This window comes from Vitis vinifera, chromosome 7 (genome assembly GCF_030704535.1).
Source record: "Vitis vinifera cultivar Pinot Noir 40024 chromosome 7, ASM3070453v1".
NCBI lineage: Eukaryota > Viridiplantae > Streptophyta > Magnoliopsida > Vitales > Vitaceae > Vitis > Vitis vinifera.
The window spans coordinates 19,992,568-20,012,779 of NC_081811.1; the positions used below are offsets into that span (position 1 = coordinate 19,992,568).

Genomic DNA, 20,212 nt, shown 5'->3' on the forward strand with positions numbered 1-20,212 from the left:
CCACAATAATATTCATTTTAGTACTAAAAGACTATTGTCATATAATATGTATAAATTATTCTCATTAAATGATATCAAATATTTCTTATTATAGTTCTAAGTACTTCCAAAATTCATATTTTATATCTTTAAAATCTAAGTATTGATATATCTGTGTATCGATATTTTTATCATTTTTTAAAGTTTTTTCAAACATTTTTATAAATTTTAAACAATTTTCACTTCATCGATATTTTCAATATATTTATAAAATTCAAGTACCGATATATCTATATTTATTGATATGTTCATCCTTGTTTACACTTGTGGCATTGTATGAAGCATAAACTAAACAATCCAAGCACCATGCCTCTGATCACTTATTATGCTGCCTAAACCAAGTTTATTGTTGACCCAGAATCAAAGAACTCCTTCCAAATCAGAGCATGCCTTAGGATTTTTTCTTTTTCTTTTTCTTTTTTTTGGCAATGTTATCAGAGTTGATAATGGTGTGAATATAGGGCAAGAGAAGAAAGCAGGACTCATATCATATGTGAGCCATCTTTAACTATCTGTTAAATATCTTCCTCCTTGTCCTATATACATGAGTAGCAACATTGAGCTGTGGCTGATGGAAAGAGCTCTTCTAACTATACGACTAACTACTGTTTAGCTCTCCCCTACTTTCTGCCTTCTGTATCCTCCTACCCTCCTCTGTATATGATATTATATCTAGAGTTACCGCATGTTCTAGTCCCTCAAAATGCTCTTACTAGTTGCTTCACCCTTCATTGAGCCTCCACAGTGGAACCAGTTTGTGGGAGAAGCAGGGACGGTAGATCCCTGATTCGGCCACCATTACCCCAGAAAGAGGCAAGACTAAGGCCCATGATAGCCATGGCGACCACGGAGCAGGCTGGTGGAACAGCCTGACTGCCTCCAAGGAACTGGGTTGCAAGAAGCCCTGCTAGGGTCGAGCTTTGCATTCCCGTGCACAGAGAAATTGTCCTGCAAACTTCTTCTTCTTGCCTGCACAAGATCCACATCGGTCATCAGGTTCAAAGATACAAGTCAATGATGAAATATGATCACTCAAAACTTCAATTCTGGTATCAGTTCTACTATTGAGAAGGAAAAGCGAAATGAAAGGCATTGAGGAGGTTAGAGATTTGAAGACAATCTCGATCTGTGTTCATAGTACGAGTGAAAAACCACAAAAGCCCGGAAATGGAGATGCCTAATCCAAAATTCTCTGAGCAGAATTAGATGGTGAATTGCCTTGCCCAATGCAGGGCGGGTTTAGATGCAGAGGCAAGTTCCAAAAGCAACAAGTTCAGAAGGGTGATATAAGGCAGTCAGTAAATGTATGAGAATTACCCAGGTATTGTGTACTCTCAGCACGCTGCAGTCAAAATTTCAGAGTTTTTTTCTCAGACTACATAGATATATATATTCTAGCCCAAACGTAAAAAAAAAAAGTCGAAAAGGAGGAGAAGACTTGCAACATTCATTCATCTTCATGTTTCCAAAGAATGGTATGGCTTCATAGACTTGAACTAACAAGTCCATCTCTCCCCTTCTCCATCTAAACTAGCAAGGGAGCACAACATGCCTTGAATGTGACTTCAGCAAAGACCAAATCCAATTTCTCAATGGTATGATGCACAAAAATATTAAGTGTCTACACTGAAGTATCATCACATTCATCTAGGCATGGACATTAGCCAATTAGCAAACTAATAATTATGACGGGTATTCCTGAAAATGAAAGCAAGAGTCGACTTCTCATCAATTCCAACACAAGGCATGATAAGAAATATGGAACTACCTGAAAATTGGAATTTTGGAGACCCAATATCCCACAGTGAATGCCACTGTGTGAAATGCCAATACCGGGAAAACCAAACGGAGACCCTCTGCAGACAGAATTTGGCTCCTATTTATTGCAAGAGGGCTTCCAATACACAGTGAGGTACAAACCATGGCAACAAGAGGCATCACAGGCCGAAGTAAATTCACAACCGGTTTTGCATATGTGTTGAGAGCAAGACCAAGAGTGACCGGAACAAGAACAACCTGCCAAAAAACTCCAAATTATGACAAAACCATTTGAGGAACGGACACCTAATTGATCCAAACAATTCACTACCTGCAATATCGACTTTGACATGGCAACTGCATCAACTGGAACAACAGACCCAATCAGCAGGCCAGTTAAAAGAGGGGTAACAAGCACTGAAGCGATGGTGGTGGAGCTGGTTAGGAGAATGCTCAATGCCACATCCCCTTTGCTCAAAAAGCTGGCATAGCTAGAGAGCTGAGCCCCTGCAACACAGGCAGTGAGAACAAAACCGGCATAGAACAGCTGGGACATCCCCAATGCCCTTGCTATCAACACTCCAAGGGCAGGTTTCAACGCATACTGTGCCATAAACCCAATAGATAGTGGTAAAGGTCTGCAATGGATACAAAAGAAAGTACATAAATTTGGCAGCATATTCAACAACCATCACAAGTAAATCCAAAGAAGACATGAATATATAAAAGAAATTACCTTTGAAATGCAAGAGCAAAGTCATCAATGGACAGCCTAATCCCAATTGACAGCATTATCCCACCAAGTGCAGGTGCATACAATTCCCTTGATACCCTGCCCACAAGTTGAAATCCAAGCTCCTCTGTTACTTACAAAAATCCAAAAAATATGTATATACTTATATGACTGAATTATGTAGAGTGCTTATGCAACTGAAAATAAAAATAAATCCCTCACAAGCAAAGCCCAACAAAATTGTTGGTTTTCATCAAACCTGCTAAATTTTGAATTTAAAAACATCAAAATTGAAGGGGGAAAAGTCACCTGGGTGGAACCGAAAGGAACATGCAAAGCAGAAGCGAATGGAAATTTGAAAAGATTAAAAATAAATAAAATCTTTAAAAAAAATATAAAAATAAAAAGCAGCATGGAAGTGTTTATGAAGCATGCTAATGACATCATATTCTGTAACTTGAAAAAAAGATTATTAAAAAAATACAATCAGCATAAACTAGATTTTTACCCAAAAACAAAAAATAATACTAAAAGAGCTGATGATAAAATAGCAATAAAATAAAATAAAATAAAAATGGTGATTTTGAGTCTTTAAAAAAAATGGAAAAGAAATGAGAATTGTGCAAAGAAACTTAGAAATTTTCCATGACGTTCAAATCAATTGAATTCAGAAAGAGGAGTTGCGTGAGGGACCAAGTAAAGGTGGAAGGCTGAGCGAGAGCAGCAACAGCAGTGGCGGCAACAACGAAGGGAAGCAGAGCAGACAACAGCTGGGAAGAGTCAGTGGTGGGAATTTCAGAAATGGGGCCTGGGTTTATCCCAAAAGAGAGAATTGAAACATTGCCCTCTCGTCTATGGAACCCCACTCTGCCAATAAAAGAGGTGGTAGAACAGGCAAACGCCATGGCTGGAACTGGTGACCTTCTTCTTCTTGTGGGGATGGATATGGAGGTTGGGGCGATGGAAAAAATGGTGGGCTTCGTTGCGGTGGGGGTTGTGGGAGGTGGGAGAGAGAGGAATCGGGATGTGACTGCCATTGAGTCTGTGGGGAGAGACAGGAGTGTTGAGTAAAATGGGAGGATTTTCTCTCATCGGAGAAGATGGAAGTGGTGGAAGATTTATATAGGGAGGGGATTGGAGGGTGGGTATGAAGATATGATATGGGCTCCTGCCCCAGCGTTTCCCTTCGGTGGTTTGTCCACCTATTCACCTTCAATGTTTTGTTTTGCACTTTGCCCCTCTTCTTTTTCCGTATTTACATTACATCCCCACCTCTTTTCTATATTCTTTTTCTATTTTTCCTCTATCAACTAAGAAATTTATGCCATTAATTCTTATAAATTTGAAAAAAAAAAAAAAAAAGACAGAAAACATAAGAAATCTCTTATTTGCCTGTCCAAGAAATAGAGAGAGAAAAAATTAAATTAAGAAAATATTTTTGTTAGATTTTTCTCATTTTTATCTAAGGAAAATATTTTAAAAATATTTTTCCCCATAATATTTCTTTTTCCCACTCTTTTTATGATATTTAAAAAATATATATTTTTTAAATATATTTATCCTTTTCTAATACTAGTTAAGACTTTTAATTGAGTCATTAATGTGACTCAATTTCAATAAGAAAAAATAAAATCAAAATATAAATAAATGGCATTTTAATATAAAAATTTAAAAAATAAAATAAAATGAGGCCATATGACCACTTTCAATTTATTGTCACTTTTCAACATAACATGAAAAGTTTTGGGGATTAAATTAAAATTACAAAGGGATTAAATCCAACCAATAAAAACCCCAGCCTTTTAAATAATTTTAAAATTTTCTATTATTTTAAAAAAATAAGAGTACTATTTCGATAAGGGTATTTTAGTAAAATTATGGAGTTACTTAGATGGGAAAAAGATAAAAGATGATTGGAATTCAAACAATGAATAGTATACTTTCATTTTGTGGCTTAAAAGTGAGCCATGTTCCATAACATCATCATGGGTCAAGTCGAATGACTTTAGTCATTTCACTTTGTAGTTTCCTTAATGAATTCTTTTTGACATCTAACTTGTAACTAATCTTTCATTGTCATCCAAGAAAATACTTGGATATAAATGACAAAAAAAATGTTTTTAAAAATAGAATATATAATATAAAAAAATAATTTCCAAAAAAATTAGCAATGAAGTGCTACTCCAAGGGTTATTTTAGGTAATTCTCCAAAGTTTTAAATATGATTTCTTAAACTTTGTCAAACATGTGGCAATAAAGGAGGGGAACATTTTCAAATATTAGAAAATATTTTAAAGTACAATCAAATCAAATCAGATGGACTCCAAACTTTTTGTTTTGTACCCATGGTGTGGGCAAAAGTGGAATTATGGTATAATTGGGGGTATGAAGAGGACACAAGTGAAAGCAAAGCAAAATATTGGGGGAGGAGTTGAAGGGAATTATGGAGAGTAAATGGGAAATTTAGTTAAAGAAAAAAACAAAATCAAAGTAATAGGGGTTGAAACTTGAGAGTTGTGAGAGGAAGCGTCCAAAGAGAGTCAGTGGGTGGTGGTAATTTTGCTTGTTTCTTTCTTGGGTTTCCGTTTCTCCCTCTCTCTCTCTCTCTCTCTCTCTCTCTCTCTCTGAGTAAAGCTGTGGAGAGGGTAACCGATGGTGCATGAGGAAGCCAAGTGTTGGTCATTTTGCTTGTTTCTTTCTTGGGTCTCTCCTCTCTGACTCTCTCTGAGTAAAGCAGTGGAGAGGGTGACTGACAGTGCATGAGGAAGCCAAGTGCTTGTTGCATGTACAAAAAAGCCACTCTGCTTTTACAGTTTCTCTTCAAACCCTCTATGTGTGCGCCAAACAAGATAACAACTTGGTGCTTGGAGTCGGAGATGGCCAGGGATGGTGATGGGTGAAGTTGGTAAATTTTGTTTAAATTTGGGTCGACTTACTTGAGTTTGGGACCCCCATTTATTTTTACAAATAATTAAATAAAATATAATATAATTTTTTAAATATTTTGAAATAAAAATATTTACTTCTTATAAAAATTGTAAAAAAAATTATATAATATTTATTTATTTTATTTATAATATAATTAAAAAAAATTAATAATAAAAAATTAAACTGGATGGAATGGGATCACTCACCTCGAACTCATATGATTGTCATTGTCATCCCTACTTAAGGTTTGACTTGTTTTTTCTTTTCTTTTTTTTAATACCATTTTATAACACATTGAATTTGTTCTTAATTTTAAAAATACGAATTCCAATTAAAAAAATCAAATATAATATTAATACAATCCATACAAGTTTCATTTTCCTTTTTTTTTTAAATTTTGTAATGGTGATTTGATATCATATAATTTTCATTTTCAATCCTTCATTTTTCATGATAGAATAGAAGTATAATGAGATGGAACTTGCATTTATACCAAAAACATGTGTTCGAAAAACAATTTTTTTAAATAGATTTTGAAAATAGTTGTTTGGACTCGTTTGAAAACTCTTTTTCATAACAGTTTTTTATTTTTTAAAATAAAAAAATAAAAACATGTTTAATAACTAAAAACTGTTTCTATTTTCTATTTTCAAAAACAAAAAATAAGGTGTTTTTAGATAATATCTTTTAGTTGTTTTTAATTGTTTTCACTTATATTTTGGGAGTTGTTTTTAAAAAATAATTATACAATTATATTTAATAATTAAAAATAAAATTCTAGACATAAAAATAATTTTTAAACATATATAAAAATATTAAAAAGAAGTTAAAAAATTTTAAGTTCCGAAACAAATTTTTATTTTGCAAAACAATACAAAACAGTTTTTAACAAACTATTCTTAAAAATTATTTTTTAGAACTGCTTTTAAAAACAATCATCAAGGTCTTGACATTTTGTAGAATAAAAATTTATTTTAAAACTTGAATTGTTTTCAATTAAATATTTTTAAAAAATAAATTTTTTATAGTGTTTTATTTTCAAATATTCTTTATATTTGTCTCATTCAACTCAAATATATTTTCAATATATATATATTGCTTTTAATAATAAAAAATTATTGAGTGGTTTCTATTTTGTGGTAGTTAAACATGTTTTTAAAAAAGAGAAAATTATTTTTGGGAATCATTGACACGTTTTTCATATAAAATCTCTTTGAGTTAATTCTTTTGCAACATATCTTTTCCACGTATTAATAACATTTTCCATAAATAATAACATTTTTTCTGACTGTTTATTATATTTTCACATCATTATTTTTTTGTTTTCCTTCTACTTCTAAGTATATAATCATTATTTTAAAATTTTATTTTGTTGTTATTATTTTATTCATAATCCAATTCTCTTTGGATATATCCCTCAAAAACTTCCGATTCGTAAGGATTTTCCCTCAACTAACAAAGAGATTTTGGTTGAATTATTAAATATGAGCACAATTTTGCAAAGAAATAGTCCACTTATTTATGGAGAAAAGATGGAAAACATGCTCAATATCATTTGATGGAATAGTTGGTTCAACTCTTTGTCATTGGAGGAATTTGAGTTATATATATATGCTTCATAAAAAAATAAAAAAATAACAATAGTAAAGTGAAAGAAAAATAAAAACAATTCAAAATAGCTTTTCGACGTCATTTGGGATAGTTTTTGATTTTTTAGTTTAATTAAAAGATAAAATTAATAATTAATTAGTTAAAATGATGAAATAATCCTTAAATTTATGAATTTAATCATCCTCATATATATATATATATAAATAATCCTTAAATTTATGAATTTAATCATCCTCATGTATATATATATATTTTGAAAAATAATTCATTTTGAACATTAATGTTATTTATCATTTCAAGTATTTATATGTAGATTTTAAAATAAATGAATATTTTTATAAATAAATAAAATGTAAAGGTATTTTTTATCAAAATGAGACCAAAAAAAATGAAGGATTAAATTTCAAATTTTGAGTTTTTAAAAGCCCTTTTAATCAAATAACCCTAAAATTAAAGCCAAAATCACAATTTTGAATGGGTAATGTTAGTATTGTTAAAGTTATATTAAGACTTTCATATTAGTTTTTTTTTAGTTTTCTTTAAAATTATAAACTTTTTAAATAAAATTAGCCTAAGATGCATACAAGCTCTTATTGAGTTTAATTTATTTTTTTATTTTTTTTTTAAAAAGACTTTAACCTTTTCAAAAGTTCATTCAAGTGGATCCTTCTAAGTTAAGTTCAACTTATAAGAGGTTGAACAAGGGTTATGGTGTTGATTTGAGGTGACATGAAAAAGGAAAAAAAAAAAAACAATTAATTATAAAAATTAATTTTAGAAATAATTTTTTATTTTTTTAAAAAAATATAGAATTTGAATATGAACAAAAGAATGTGCTTTCAATATTATTTTTAATTATATGATGTATAATAAATAATAATAATTTAAAAAAAATACTTATAAAATATTGATGCAAGAATCACTCCAAATTATTTTTAAAATTTATGAAAATAATTTCTAAAAGCATTCATTTTCTAATCTATCACTCTCCAAACACCACAAGTCAACATGGCAAATGTAGGTTGTGAGCCATCATCAATGGATATACATTCATGACTTGAACGAATGGTTAAAAATAGATTTTCTTTCATGAAAGCAAAGAATCCATCGATTAAACCAAAGGCTCATATTGGTGATCCACGTGCAAGATAGTTGCAGCTTTGTCCTATTATGTGGACCAACAAGAAATACAAGAAAAAAATCCAAGGCCAAGTTTCAATGTTTTTTAAATTAGTTATTAAAAAATAATTTGGATTAATTTTATTAATTAAAATTTCATTTGCATGTACAACAAGAAGTGAAATTTGAAATCAATGATGACTAAATGCATTTATACTAAACCTTGGGTGTAAATGAAATTAACCCAAAATATTTTTTTAATGTATTTCTACCATGGTTCTTTTTGAATAATTTTTTTTTATTAATTTTAATTAAAATTTTTATTTTTCTTTTTTTTTTATTTTTTATTTTTTTTCTTTATATTTTTTTGTCTAAATTTCCTAGGAACCAAACGTAACATAAATGAATTTACATCAATCAAGTGATATTTTTTGGGTTTAAGTATTTAAAGTAAATAATTTAATTACATTTTTAATTTTCAAATTGCGTTTTGAAAAAAAAAATTGTGAAAAAGGAAAAAAAAAAAAAAAAAGTCCTTTACATGTAAAATTAGGAATAGTGGATGAAAAAAATTGAAAAGCAAATTTGATAGTGATGGAATAGGATGTACTCAATAGATGTACCTATGTGGAATTTAGTCTAACCTCATCCAGCAAAAAGATATTAGTGCAGTCATTTTCTGATATTGACTTTACGGTTGGTATTGGGACCATTTATAATTTTTTTTTTTTTTTAAATGAAATAAAATATGGAAAAGTTGATTGCAATTGCCTTTTAGAACATAGGAATATTGGAATGAAATAGAGATATATATTTTTTTATATGTAACGGTTATTGGTAGACTAACTTAATAAGTTAAAATGATTTAATAATTTAATTTAAATTATTAAATAAATTAAATATATTTAATAAAACAACTTAATAATATGACTTAAAGTTAAAAACAACTAACTTATTCTTAAATTTATATTTTTATTTAATCTTTTTATCTTTATTTATCTTAATTACTTATACGATCTCTTTTATTAATCCACAACCTATATTGTTACTTGACTTTTTTGTCCTAATATTTAAAGTACGAATTAAATAATAAACTATAAGTTAATAACTTAAATATAATTTAACTTAAAATTAACTTAAGTTATTAAATAATAAATACTAAGTTTTATCAAACAACCCCTCAATGTGTAACTTTTTTTTTTTTTAATTTGTAGAGCATTTTAACAAAATGTAATACTATGAATGATTGTTAGAAAAATAGATGGAAGTCGTTGTTTGTGTTTTTAACTTAAATCTTAAATCAACTAATTTTAGAATTTAAGTCTTTTTTTTAAGTTGTTTTTTTTAATTTATTACTTTTTGTCTAGAAAAAATGTTTTTTTTTTCTTTTTTCTTTTTATTTACTTTTATCTTAATGAATAAATAAATAAATCATTTTCTCTCTTTTGTCTTTTTGAGCCTTTAAGTTTGTTAAGTCGCAATAATCCTTGTATTAACAACTTTATTTTATCATATTTATCAAACTATCTATTAGAGTCATAATTTCAACTAATTTTGAAAAATAAAAAGTTGGAAATAGCTACTCTTTGTAGGGAATTGATGTTCTTTCCCAAATTAAAAATCCGAAAACTAATGAATTAATTTCGATACTAGAATACATATTTCAATCACAACACATAAATTTAAAGGCACAGATTTTGAAAAAAGTATTAATTTAAACATGTAAAATTAAATAAATTTAACACTTAAACTCATTACTAAAAACAAACAACTTAACAATTAATAATATTCAAACTCTAATAAAAAAATGTCCTATTTAAACTAAAATCAAATTCAAATATATTCAGATTTCATACGAAAAGACAAATGTTACCTTAATCATATAATTTGAAAAGTGATTAGTTGCTAATGAAATAAAGTTAATCCTATCCTTCCAAGATTAAATGCCATAATCATTCACAATCATCATGAGGTTTAATCATTCCTTAAACATACTTATCACATGGTCTTTGACTCAACTTAAGACTTATAATAGGTCCTGGCCATGATGGTGGGTTTGACCATCCCATAAGACATCCATCCCAAGGATCCCAAGGCTTTTTCAACCATCACAATGAGACTTAACCATCCTGAGATCTTTACTCATTCTAAGGCTTAAAGTAGGGTCTAACCATCTTTGGCCTTGTACACTTCATCCCAAGGTCAATTCTTCAATCATCATTTCCCCTATCAGAATGATTATTTATTTTTATTTGAATATTTAGTAACAATAAGAATAAGAATGGAAAAGAAAATAAATTGATAATAATATCCTTACATAAAGTTTAAGATTTTTTTGATTTTCAGTATAAAAAAAAACCCCATCTTTTAAGTCTACCTGAAGTTCTACCTGAAGGCCTTTAAATGATGTTCAAATGACTGCTTTTAAAGTTTAAAAAGTTCCCAAACTAGGATTATAACTTGGTACCCTAAAAATAAGACTATATAAAAAGCAGTTGACCTTCATTGAAAAGGGTGATGATCCTGTGAAGTGTGACAGCAGCACATACTAAGATACTGATTCTTTCTTCCTTCTTTCAGGGCAAAAAGGAAAGCACCTTTTTCTTCTCTAAAGAAAAAACCTGTGAGCTTCAAACTAACTTCTAAAAGAGATCTTACAAAGTGATTCTATTGACAAATCAAAACACAGTCACCACGGCATCAAGTATTCACTGCAAAAATTTCTTATCATACTCTACAGCCAATGTGGGATCTCCTAATCATCCTTCATGTAAGCATGGCGTCCTCATGGTATCCTATGAGATTGCGGGGAATGGACATCCCTTGTAGGACTAGATTCTCCCACACTCGACTAGGGAGTGACTTAGATAACATTTGTTACATTTGTAAGAACTTGCTCCCTCCGTGGATATTATCCACTTTAAGCCAAGGTCTGCTCAGCTTTGGAATATGTTTTTAGATAGTTAAAAGGAATTCACTACATGTATATTGTTAGGAACTTCTCTCCCTAACCAATATGAAAGATCTCACACTATGCTAGTGTCATTACATGCTGTGTTTAACAAATCAATACAACCTACTTACCATGTGAGCGCAGTTTAGCTGCAAACCCACAAAAATCCAGTCAAATAAAGTTGAAAACCTTATAGTCAAGAATGTTATATGAAGCAGAATTACGAAGTTAGCATTTACCCAGCAGCAACAATGCCTAAGCAGGCAGAATATCATTTTTTGGGTATTGACAGCAGGTTGCTGCCTCATTTCATCTAAAGGAAGCTATGCCAGTGTCATTCCATGGCACATTTAACAAATCAATCCAACCTAATTACACGTCATTTAGTACAGTTCAGTCCCAAACACACAGCCTGGTAAGGTTGACAACCTTATAGCCCAACATGTCATGTGAAACAGAACTCCTAATTCAGTGTTTCACCCGGTTTCAACAACGTCTAAGCATGCAGAGTATCATTTTCAGGCCAGCACCAGGTGGTTGCTCCTTGTTTCATCTTGAGGTTATGTCAGTGTTCTTGCATTCCATGTTTAACAAATGAATACAACCTATACTCATCATGAGTGTAGTTCAGCCTCAAACATGTGAAAATGTTATATGAAACAGAATTCCTAATTTAGTGTTTGACCCTGTGCAACACTAAGCATGCAGAATATCATTTTGGGTATTGACATGCCACTTCAATGCAAATGTAAGTGTACACAGAAATCGATACAACCTAATTACTCATCAGTAAATGCACTCCAATTTCAAACACACAATATCCAGTCAAATAAAGTAGGCGAGCACATAGTGGGACTCAGATACCCTTTGTGCTAGTGGTTATCCAAGAACATATTCTTTGAAGTGTGTAGCACATCCAGCACATTGTACAACATTGAAAATTCCGCCAAGTGGATTTTGATGGTCACTTCAAGTAAAAAGAGTGGCATCTCTACTAGAGCATGTATGCCATTGGCTCCACTTCTGATATTAGGACATGTTGACAATGTTATAAAAAATTTGTCACATCTTGACATATACTGATTGCTGATTCCCATTGAACAGTAGTAACCAATTTGAAATGAGGATCCAGGAAATATGATGGGAAGAAACAGGAAAACATGGCCATAAAAAGATGGGAAACATAATGCAAGGTACTAGTTTGGAGAGGACTCAATGCAATTACAAACAAACTAGTACACACACATTAATGAAGGTAGAATGAGCCTCAAGATTTCACTTCCCTGCTATGAAAATATCATTTCAATAAGCAGGTTTGCGCAAAATTTGCAGAAATCTTTCCCATAAGCACAGAAATGGTAACAGTGGAAGCGGGATTCAATTTCAGAAGTTGTTTCCATTGCTTTGAGTCCAGCCAAAGCAAATAACTTGAGTTTAAGGGATTTAATTGTTTTTGCATTAATTTATAACATTTCACTCGAAGTTTGCAAAAGCTCTGGCTATATAAGTAACTGATAATAGCAGGGAGAAACCTCATAATGAAATAAAGAAACAATAAAAGCCTAGAATAATCCTGAATACAGAAAAAGAACCTACAACTAAGAGGAAATCATCAAGTAACATGCAGATGTCTCAAAAGATACAAACTTTCCAAATTTGAAATCTGATACATCTCCTTCAAATAGTATAGGATGCAGTTACAGCTGTATACAAAATAATGTCTTGAAAACTAGAATAGACCAGAAAAACCAAGGATGTGGTATTCTTCCTAAAATCCTTTATATTAAAATCATCTTCCACAATCTTTCTAATGGCTTTCCATTTTTTATTCTATTTGTATCAAGGATTCAATTATCATCTTCTACCAAGGAGAAGAAATATGATCACAGTCAGAAAGTCACGATTTTCCCTGAAACTCTGGAGTACACAAGAGAAGGATAAATGTAGCTTACAGCTTACCTAATTAGGCCACAAGAGATTTCAAAGATGACCAGACAGTGTGTGTCCTTTGCAGAAGAAGCAGTGCAGGATGATTTTGAAGACGAAATCTTTCTTCTAAACATACAAATAGAACCCAAAAAAAAAAGTTTTATTTGAGCTTTGAGCTTATTCAGAGTGACACAATTTGACCAAAACCAGAAGAAAACTAAGCAACATGCTGTTTAAGTAAAATTTTCAAAGGACTTGGAAACAAGTACATGTAAATGGAATTAGTGGCTGTCACCAATTTGACAGTGGGACCTGCACTTCCGGTCATTGCCATGACTGTTTCTCAGTTCTGATAAAGAGGCGTTGATCACAGCCTGCATCACTTCGCATCACTTCCTTTGAGACCTCCACTGGTTTCAATTGTGTTAGGTTGATATATACTGTGGGCCCATATTCAACCAATTTAAGTTTAAGAAAGTTGGTAACCTAATATAATGTCAGAAAACAGGTTAATTAGAGGTCTTGAGTTCAAGTCTCTCCTGCTGCTATGGTTGTTTTTTGGTTCAGCAGCACCGTAATATGGCAAACATTATGCACTAATGTGTCTTTGTTGGAATTAGCATACATAAAAGGTCATTGAACTCACTTAGAGATGAAATTTTCACAGGTAGGTTAATTTAAAATGAAAGGAAATGGAGAGAGAAAGACCATGTGGTTGATAAAATATCACTTATTTAAAAAGAGAGCAAAATCTATAGATAATGGCAGAAAAGTGTCTCCATATGTACCATAAAAGGCAATTTCTACAATAGCAAAAACTTATTGGAACTCATTGTGGATGTGATTAAATCAATTTTTACTCTAGGGGATTCCCATATGGCTCTAACCTTGATTTAAAAACTAAAATGACCATACCACCTGTGACAATGGAAGCCTTTCATTAACTGAAAGAATTATTGCTGTAGGCTGAATGGTGGTCATTGTTATTTTTACATCAAGGGCAGCCTTACATAGAAATTCCATACTAATAATAATAATTGATTCAGCCACATCATCAAGGAGTTGTGGAGCTTTGCAAAATTTGCTGTGTTATAGAGTGCCTGTAAAGATTGCTCTTCTGAAATAACCTAGAATATTAGTTTCTCCATTTCACTTTCATTTTGCATTGACCTATCAAGGGCATAAACTCACCTCAGTATAACACCAATCCATTTAGTGACATGGCTTTGCTGAGTTCAGCAGACTTGAGTTGAGTTTCCAATAGATAAACCAATAGTCTAAAAACTGGCTTAAACAGGCCAACCAAACGTGATAAGTGAGAATTTGCCTTGGTCAAAGTTGTTTAACCAACAAATGTGATCCCAAACCTTTTTTTTCTTTTTTCTTTTTTCATAAAACATTTTCACCCTCCTTTTGTTCTTAATTGTTGATTATCCTTTTGTTCTTAATTGTTGATTAATTTGTTTTGACATCAAGGGACTGTTCTATTAATTTCTTTTATTCCAATAGATTATTTTCTAATCATTTGATCCTTTGAATCACAGCATATGATAAAAAATGCCTTTATATTTAAGATGTCACTCTTCAATGATTTTATTCATTAACCTTACACCATTATCTAGAAACATTAAATGAAGGTTGCATAATTCATCTCCCTTTCTAAATCTATCTTTGACACCACATGGCTAGCTTTAAATTTGCAAATCAAGAAGGTGAAATCAGAGACGCCCTTGTGCAGTTCAACCTCCTGATTGGTTTTAGAAGATTGATACAAAGACTAATAATATGTATTTACTTTATCCTAGTTCTGAAGTACCTAACCAAGAATGTTAACAGAGATGTTGAAATCTTGTATTATGGAGATTATATTGAGATGTGGCCAATTGGCAACATCTCATTACTAAGTTCTAAAATTCCTTGTTTTCCAACCTATAGCGATAACTTATTCTTATCAGGGAATAGCGTCAATAGCACCCTCTATGTTGCTCCCATTTTTTTCAACAACAGCTAGATTGATAAAAGAGTTTTGGCTTAATGATGGGTTGCCACTTGAGAAACAAGTTTTATTAGAGCAACAAGTGATAAAAGGGACTATCACTCTTTTCAAAGTCCAAATCATCACTGAAACTTTTACATATTCAAATAGAACATTTAATAGGTTTCACCTACAAGAGATGATAAAAGAAAATGATGACAATTGGTCTGACACAGCTTTGATAGAGAAATCATTCTTTTTCTTTGAAAAAGGAACAAAAGGATGCAAATGAAGTTTTGATCACCTAGTTGGTGAAATGAGGCAACTTTAGAAGCAGATAGCTTGAAGAGATGGGAGAAAATCCTGAAAAGTACATATAAAGCCTTTCAGCTTATGTAGAAAGCATTTCCATTTAGAAAATTGATCTTGTTTTTCCCATTCCACTGAGCACAAGGTTTGAAAGCAGGCAGAATATGCAGACAAGCAGAACTATTTCTAGTCCTGGTTACTGATTTAACAAGTTCAAGAGTTTGGTCCATTGTGTTTCTTAACATTGCATCCCCTACATTCTCATCAATGCCAGTTTTAGATCAATAGTAGCACAACTGAAGATAAACTTTCTGATCTGAATCTTGACCTCATATGTAAATGGATTCACAATCCAAGAGAAAAGATCACACAAACTTTTGAACAAATAAATTTTCCTATTATCATGTTCTTAGACATGATGAGGAAGCATGAAATGTTACTTCTAGAGATCCAAATGAGACCCAACAATCCCATCATGCAGAAACTTTACTGCACTCTTCTATTTATACAAGCAATTTCTGTTGACACAGGTTCAGAATTCAAGTCGTAACAAATGAGATTAACATGAACCATTTTTCAGAGCCCTTAGATGTTCCATTTCAAAACTTGAAATCCAAACCGTATGATAACTAGCTTGAATACACATTAATGTTTAACATCAAGAACAGGGACCTATTGACCAAAATTCAGCAATGAAAATCTCCTTATGATATTACACTATTTAAACTTCGCTTCATAAACGTATGATGAGGGAAAGAAAGAATAAAGCTATACACTCTTGAATAAGTGGCATATATACATTTTCTTGTCTGCCACTCAACTTATTACAGTTCATAATATGATGCTCACAACAGAACTGAAGCCAAAATCAGAATTGAGTGAATGAAAAATATGTCAAGAAGAAGCCAAGCAAAAGCAAAGGGGATAGTAGAAGGGGAATCCCTTAAAAAATAATGTAACAATTTTAGGAACAAAATATAAAGGAAATAGAGCCATTTATTCTTTATTCATTTCATCATAAGGATATATACTTCTGATCAACTAACACTGAAACTAGAAAAATAAATTTGACCCAGCACCCATGTTCATGTCTATAATACTATGAATTCAACATACAAAATGAACTTGGCAGATTCATCACCTGATATCACCCCGACCTGATGCCTCTGTATCATTTCATCATCTGTAGGCAAGCCACTGATGATTTTGATATGGCCAAAGTATCTCATCTTTCCTTTCAGTCCAACCTCTTTGGCCACCCTTGCATTGACAGAAGCTAGCTCAACTAATTTGCAGACTCTGCACTATACACCAAAAAAACCGCAAGCAAGCACAGTGGATGAAAGCATATGACCCATTAAACTGGACTTTCTGAAGACATGTACAGATGGGAATGGATAACCCATTATGTGATTGAGCAACTGTGCAACTTCACTCATCTTCACCCGCATTCCCTACAGAACATCCCTTACAAGATCTTCCTGATCAAATCGATATTGGAGTTTTCCAGATAGATTCTGCATACAAATAGGCAAACGATTCCCACTTCACAGATGATCCGTTTTGAATTTGAAATGTATGTAAACAATTCAAAAACTTTCAAATTCCAAGTAAAAATCCAACTTTGTACAACCAAATGCACACTTCTGGTCCATTTCCATCTTGCCACAAATCCAACATCCACAGAATTTCAAATTACCAATCCAGCAAAACACTCTGTTTGGCTGGCTAGAAAAAACACCTTATCATTGAGTTAACACAGAACACTCCACAATGCCCAGCCCTCTATTTTTTCATAAAAGCAAACATAGCTTCTTAAAAACCAGGAAAGAAATGAAAATTGAAATCTATATAAACTAGAACATCCTGAAACACACCCTATTTGGTTGCCCAGAAAAAAGCACACCAAACTGGATGCTCAACATAGTTACAGAGCCTTGGATTTGATACACATTATTGACGCATTACCCAATCCGCTCAATTAACAGTTTAACAACTCCATCATTTAATTTTCAAAATCAAAGGCATTTAGTTGAAGATCAAAAGAAAAGCAAAAAGTCAAATCAGCTTACCGCAAAATTGCTTTCTTCCGGTCGCTCATCCCCACGAACTGCCTTACAATTCGGCGGAGTCTCGAAGAGAGAAAGCGAGAATTGCTTGAAGACAACACCTACATCAAAATAAATGAGCCCGGAGCTGGGCACATCCACCCGAATCCCCTTCACCGGAAACCACAAAAACAACTCCTGCGCCGAAATCCCAGACAGCTCCCCGATCTGACCGTAGCTCAGACTGCCGGAAACGTTGCGATCGTAATGCAACTCGCTCTCGAACTTGGCATTGCAGGCCTGATCCAAATAGACCTCGAATCTGCCATTGTCATCGATGATGAAGTCGGTGACGCCCTTGGGGAGCAGGCCCATTGGGAGGCCATGGGAGCGGAGGACTTCGTAGATGGAGAGAGAAGCAGAAGTTGATGAGGAAGTGAGGGATGCGAAGGATGAGAGGAGCAAAGATGAGAGAGCTATGCAAAGATGGAAGAACATGGTGGTGGAGGTGGTGGAAGTGGTGGAAGTGGTTACATAATAGGGTTGGGATTAGGGTTTAACAGGGAGATGGGGGATTGATAATGGAGGAAGTAGAAGAAGGTGGTGTTTGTAGGGAAGGAGGAGGAGAAGACAGTGGTGCCAGCTTGAATACAGAAGGGATCATTAGGAGAATGATCAATTATTGGTGGTGACCGGTGTAATTGTGGGGCCCTCCTTTACCCATGGTAAGCCCTTGTGCTTATCATCTCTCTCTCTCTCTCTCTCTTTAATTTTAAATTTGTTTTAAATTGGAATTATTTTAAAAAAAAAATAATTAAAAATAAAATATTAGATATAAAGATTATTTTTAAAACATATTTAAAAATATTAAAAATATTTCAAATTTTCAAAAGAAATTTTGTTTTATAAAACATTAAAGTTATATAAAATATTAAAAGACAATTTTTAAAAATTATTTTAAAAAATAATTACCAACCGGAGTTTATATTTCCAATTGTACACCATTGTCACGAGAGTAATAAAAGATTTGACAATCAATAATGTATTTTGTAAACTTATTTGTCACAATTATTCCAATTTGATAGTAACATAAAGACATTATTGTATTCAAATTCATAGAATTTATTAAGAAAAATACCTTTTATGATAAGATGGACACACATTGTGTCTTTATCATGAAAATAATTCTATTTCTTTTGTCTTTATATTGTTGTTTTAAATAGTGTATTAGTTAGTTAATTCAAACTTGGTTTGAAAAAGATTTTTAAAGGCAAAAAAATTAGTGTTTTAATGTTAAATATAATTTTTAAAATTGTCGTATATTAAAAAATTTGAGGGAAATAAAATATAAAGAAAATATAGAAGGAAATAAAAAGTAAAAAAAATAAATAAAAAGTTTAAATTTTATTGATTTTTTATATGCTTTTTTAGATTTATTTTACTTATTTTTCTCTGTTATATAAAAATTATATAATTTAAAATATATGAATTTTTAAGGAATTTTAAATATATTTTATTTTTTTTATATTTTTAATGATAAAATCAAACACAAAAGATCTTTTTTTTAAATATTTTTCATGAATAAAATATAATCGATAAAATAGATCCGGTAAAATATATATATCGTTAATGATTTTATTAATTTTTTAAAAATTTAAATTTAAATAAAACTAATAAAAATTAAGAAAATTATGATCAGAATAATTCTTAACTCCAAAATTTCCTTTTGTTTTTAATGTAGAATTTGGACAAAGCCATGGGAGTGGTGTGAAGCAACCAAAGTGAAGTATCTTTTTGGCACGTGGTTGGAAGTTGGAGGTAGTGGGTGGTGGACAAGGAGAGTAGCTCCCACGCTCCGGTGAAGGCACGTGGGGATAGCACAGACGACAAAAGGATACAAGAGAAAATGGGGGATGGATGATGCAAGGGGGAGTAGCATCCAAAGAAGAAGGATAAGCATGTGAAAGGTGGTGGGTTGGTATGTGATCATAATCATCATGTTCTCTCTAAATTAAGTAATAAACAATTCTCTAGCTTAATAATTGCCCACAATTTTGCTAACTAATTCTTTGCCAAAATGATGATCCAAAAATTGATTGAATTTTGGAATCATGTCCATGTCGTAGACAAAGTGATGAAAACTACCAACCCGTTATTACCATCCTTCTTGGCTAATAATCTCAATTTAGGTTTAATATCATGTCTTTAGACTATATTTATTCAATTTATCTTTCTCGATTCGAAAGTCATTAGGTTTCGATCCTCTAAATGTAAAGGACATAGAACTCCCAATGCAAATACATTACTCATAGTAGACGTAAACATGTTGGTTGTAAAGTATTTTTAAAAAGAAGTTTAGAAGGTAAGCTAGATATACAATATATTAAATATTTTTTTTCTACATCAATGAGCTAGGTTTGATTGTCATTCTTGGTAACAATTACCTAATTTAAAATGATTATTATAAAAGTGATTTTACTTTGTAACTTTTTTTTTTTTTGGATAGTTGGCCTTTGAATGTTTCCTATTTTTTATTTTAAATAAATAAGATAAAAAATAAAGTAATATTTTCTATTACAAATACTTTTATTAGGAATTAGTTAATGTTTCTTTGATAATCTTGTTTGAAAGCAATTTTTTGTTATGTAGAAGGAAAAAAAAACATTTAACAACTAGAAAATAAAAAATAAAAAACAAGAGTATGTTTGAAAACTATTTTCTAGAACAGTTTTATGTCATGCTTGATAATTATAAATTTATTTTATATTTTTTGTTCTTAAGAATAAAAAATATGATGTTTTTAAATAACA

At 31.5% G+C, this 20,212-nt stretch overlaps 2 protein-coding genes across 2 annotated transcripts; both read right to left on the reverse strand.

Moving 5' to 3' along the window:
- Positions 1–531: 531 nt before the first annotated feature.
- Positions 532–3,710, reverse strand: LOC100256899 (probable sodium/metabolite cotransporter BASS3, chloroplastic). Its single transcript, XM_002263648.5, has 5 exons — positions 3,224–3,710; positions 2,534–2,629; positions 2,129–2,435; positions 1,808–2,055; positions 532–1,008 (listed from the first exon to the last, which is right to left on the reverse strand). Exons 1-5 carry the CDS (start codon positions 3,565–3,567, stop codon positions 768–770), a joined length of 1,236 nt encoding a protein of 411 aa, XP_002263684.2. The 5' UTR covers positions 3,568–3,710; the 3' UTR covers positions 532–767.
- Positions 3,711–16,332: 12,622 nt separating this feature from the next.
- LOC100241410 (uncharacterized) lies at positions 16,333–18,155 on the reverse strand. Its single transcript, XM_002264034.5, has 2 exons — positions 17,427–18,155; positions 16,333–16,871 (listed from the first exon to the last, which is right to left on the reverse strand). Exons 1-2 carry the CDS (start codon positions 17,898–17,900, stop codon positions 16,809–16,811), a joined length of 537 nt encoding a protein of 178 aa, XP_002264070.1. The 5' UTR covers positions 17,901–18,155; the 3' UTR covers positions 16,333–16,808.
- Positions 18,156–20,212: the final 2,057 nt, after the last annotated feature.

Bases quoted from the DNA above. Each gene is read 5' to 3' on its own strand.
- LOC100241410 (XM_002264034.5), bottom strand. From the start codon at position 17,900: ATGTTCTTCCATCTTTGCATAGCTCTCTCATCTTTGCTCCTCTCATCC. The intron at 16,872-17,426 runs GTAAGCTGATTT...ATTTGTATGCAG, and splicing joins CGGAAGAAAGCAATTTTGCG to AATCTATCTGGAAAACTCCA.
- LOC100256899 (XM_002263648.5), bottom strand. From the start codon at position 3,567: ATGGCAGTCACATCCCGATTCCTCTCTCTCCCACCTCCCACAACCCCC. The intron at 2,630-3,223 runs GTCCCTCACGCA...ACTTGTGGGCAG, and splicing joins CAGCCTTCCACCTTTACTTG to GGTATCAAGGGAATTGTATG. The intron at 2,436-2,533 runs GTAATTTCTTTT...TATCCATTGCAG, and splicing joins TTTGCTCTTGCATTTCAAAG to ACCTTTACCACTATCTATTG.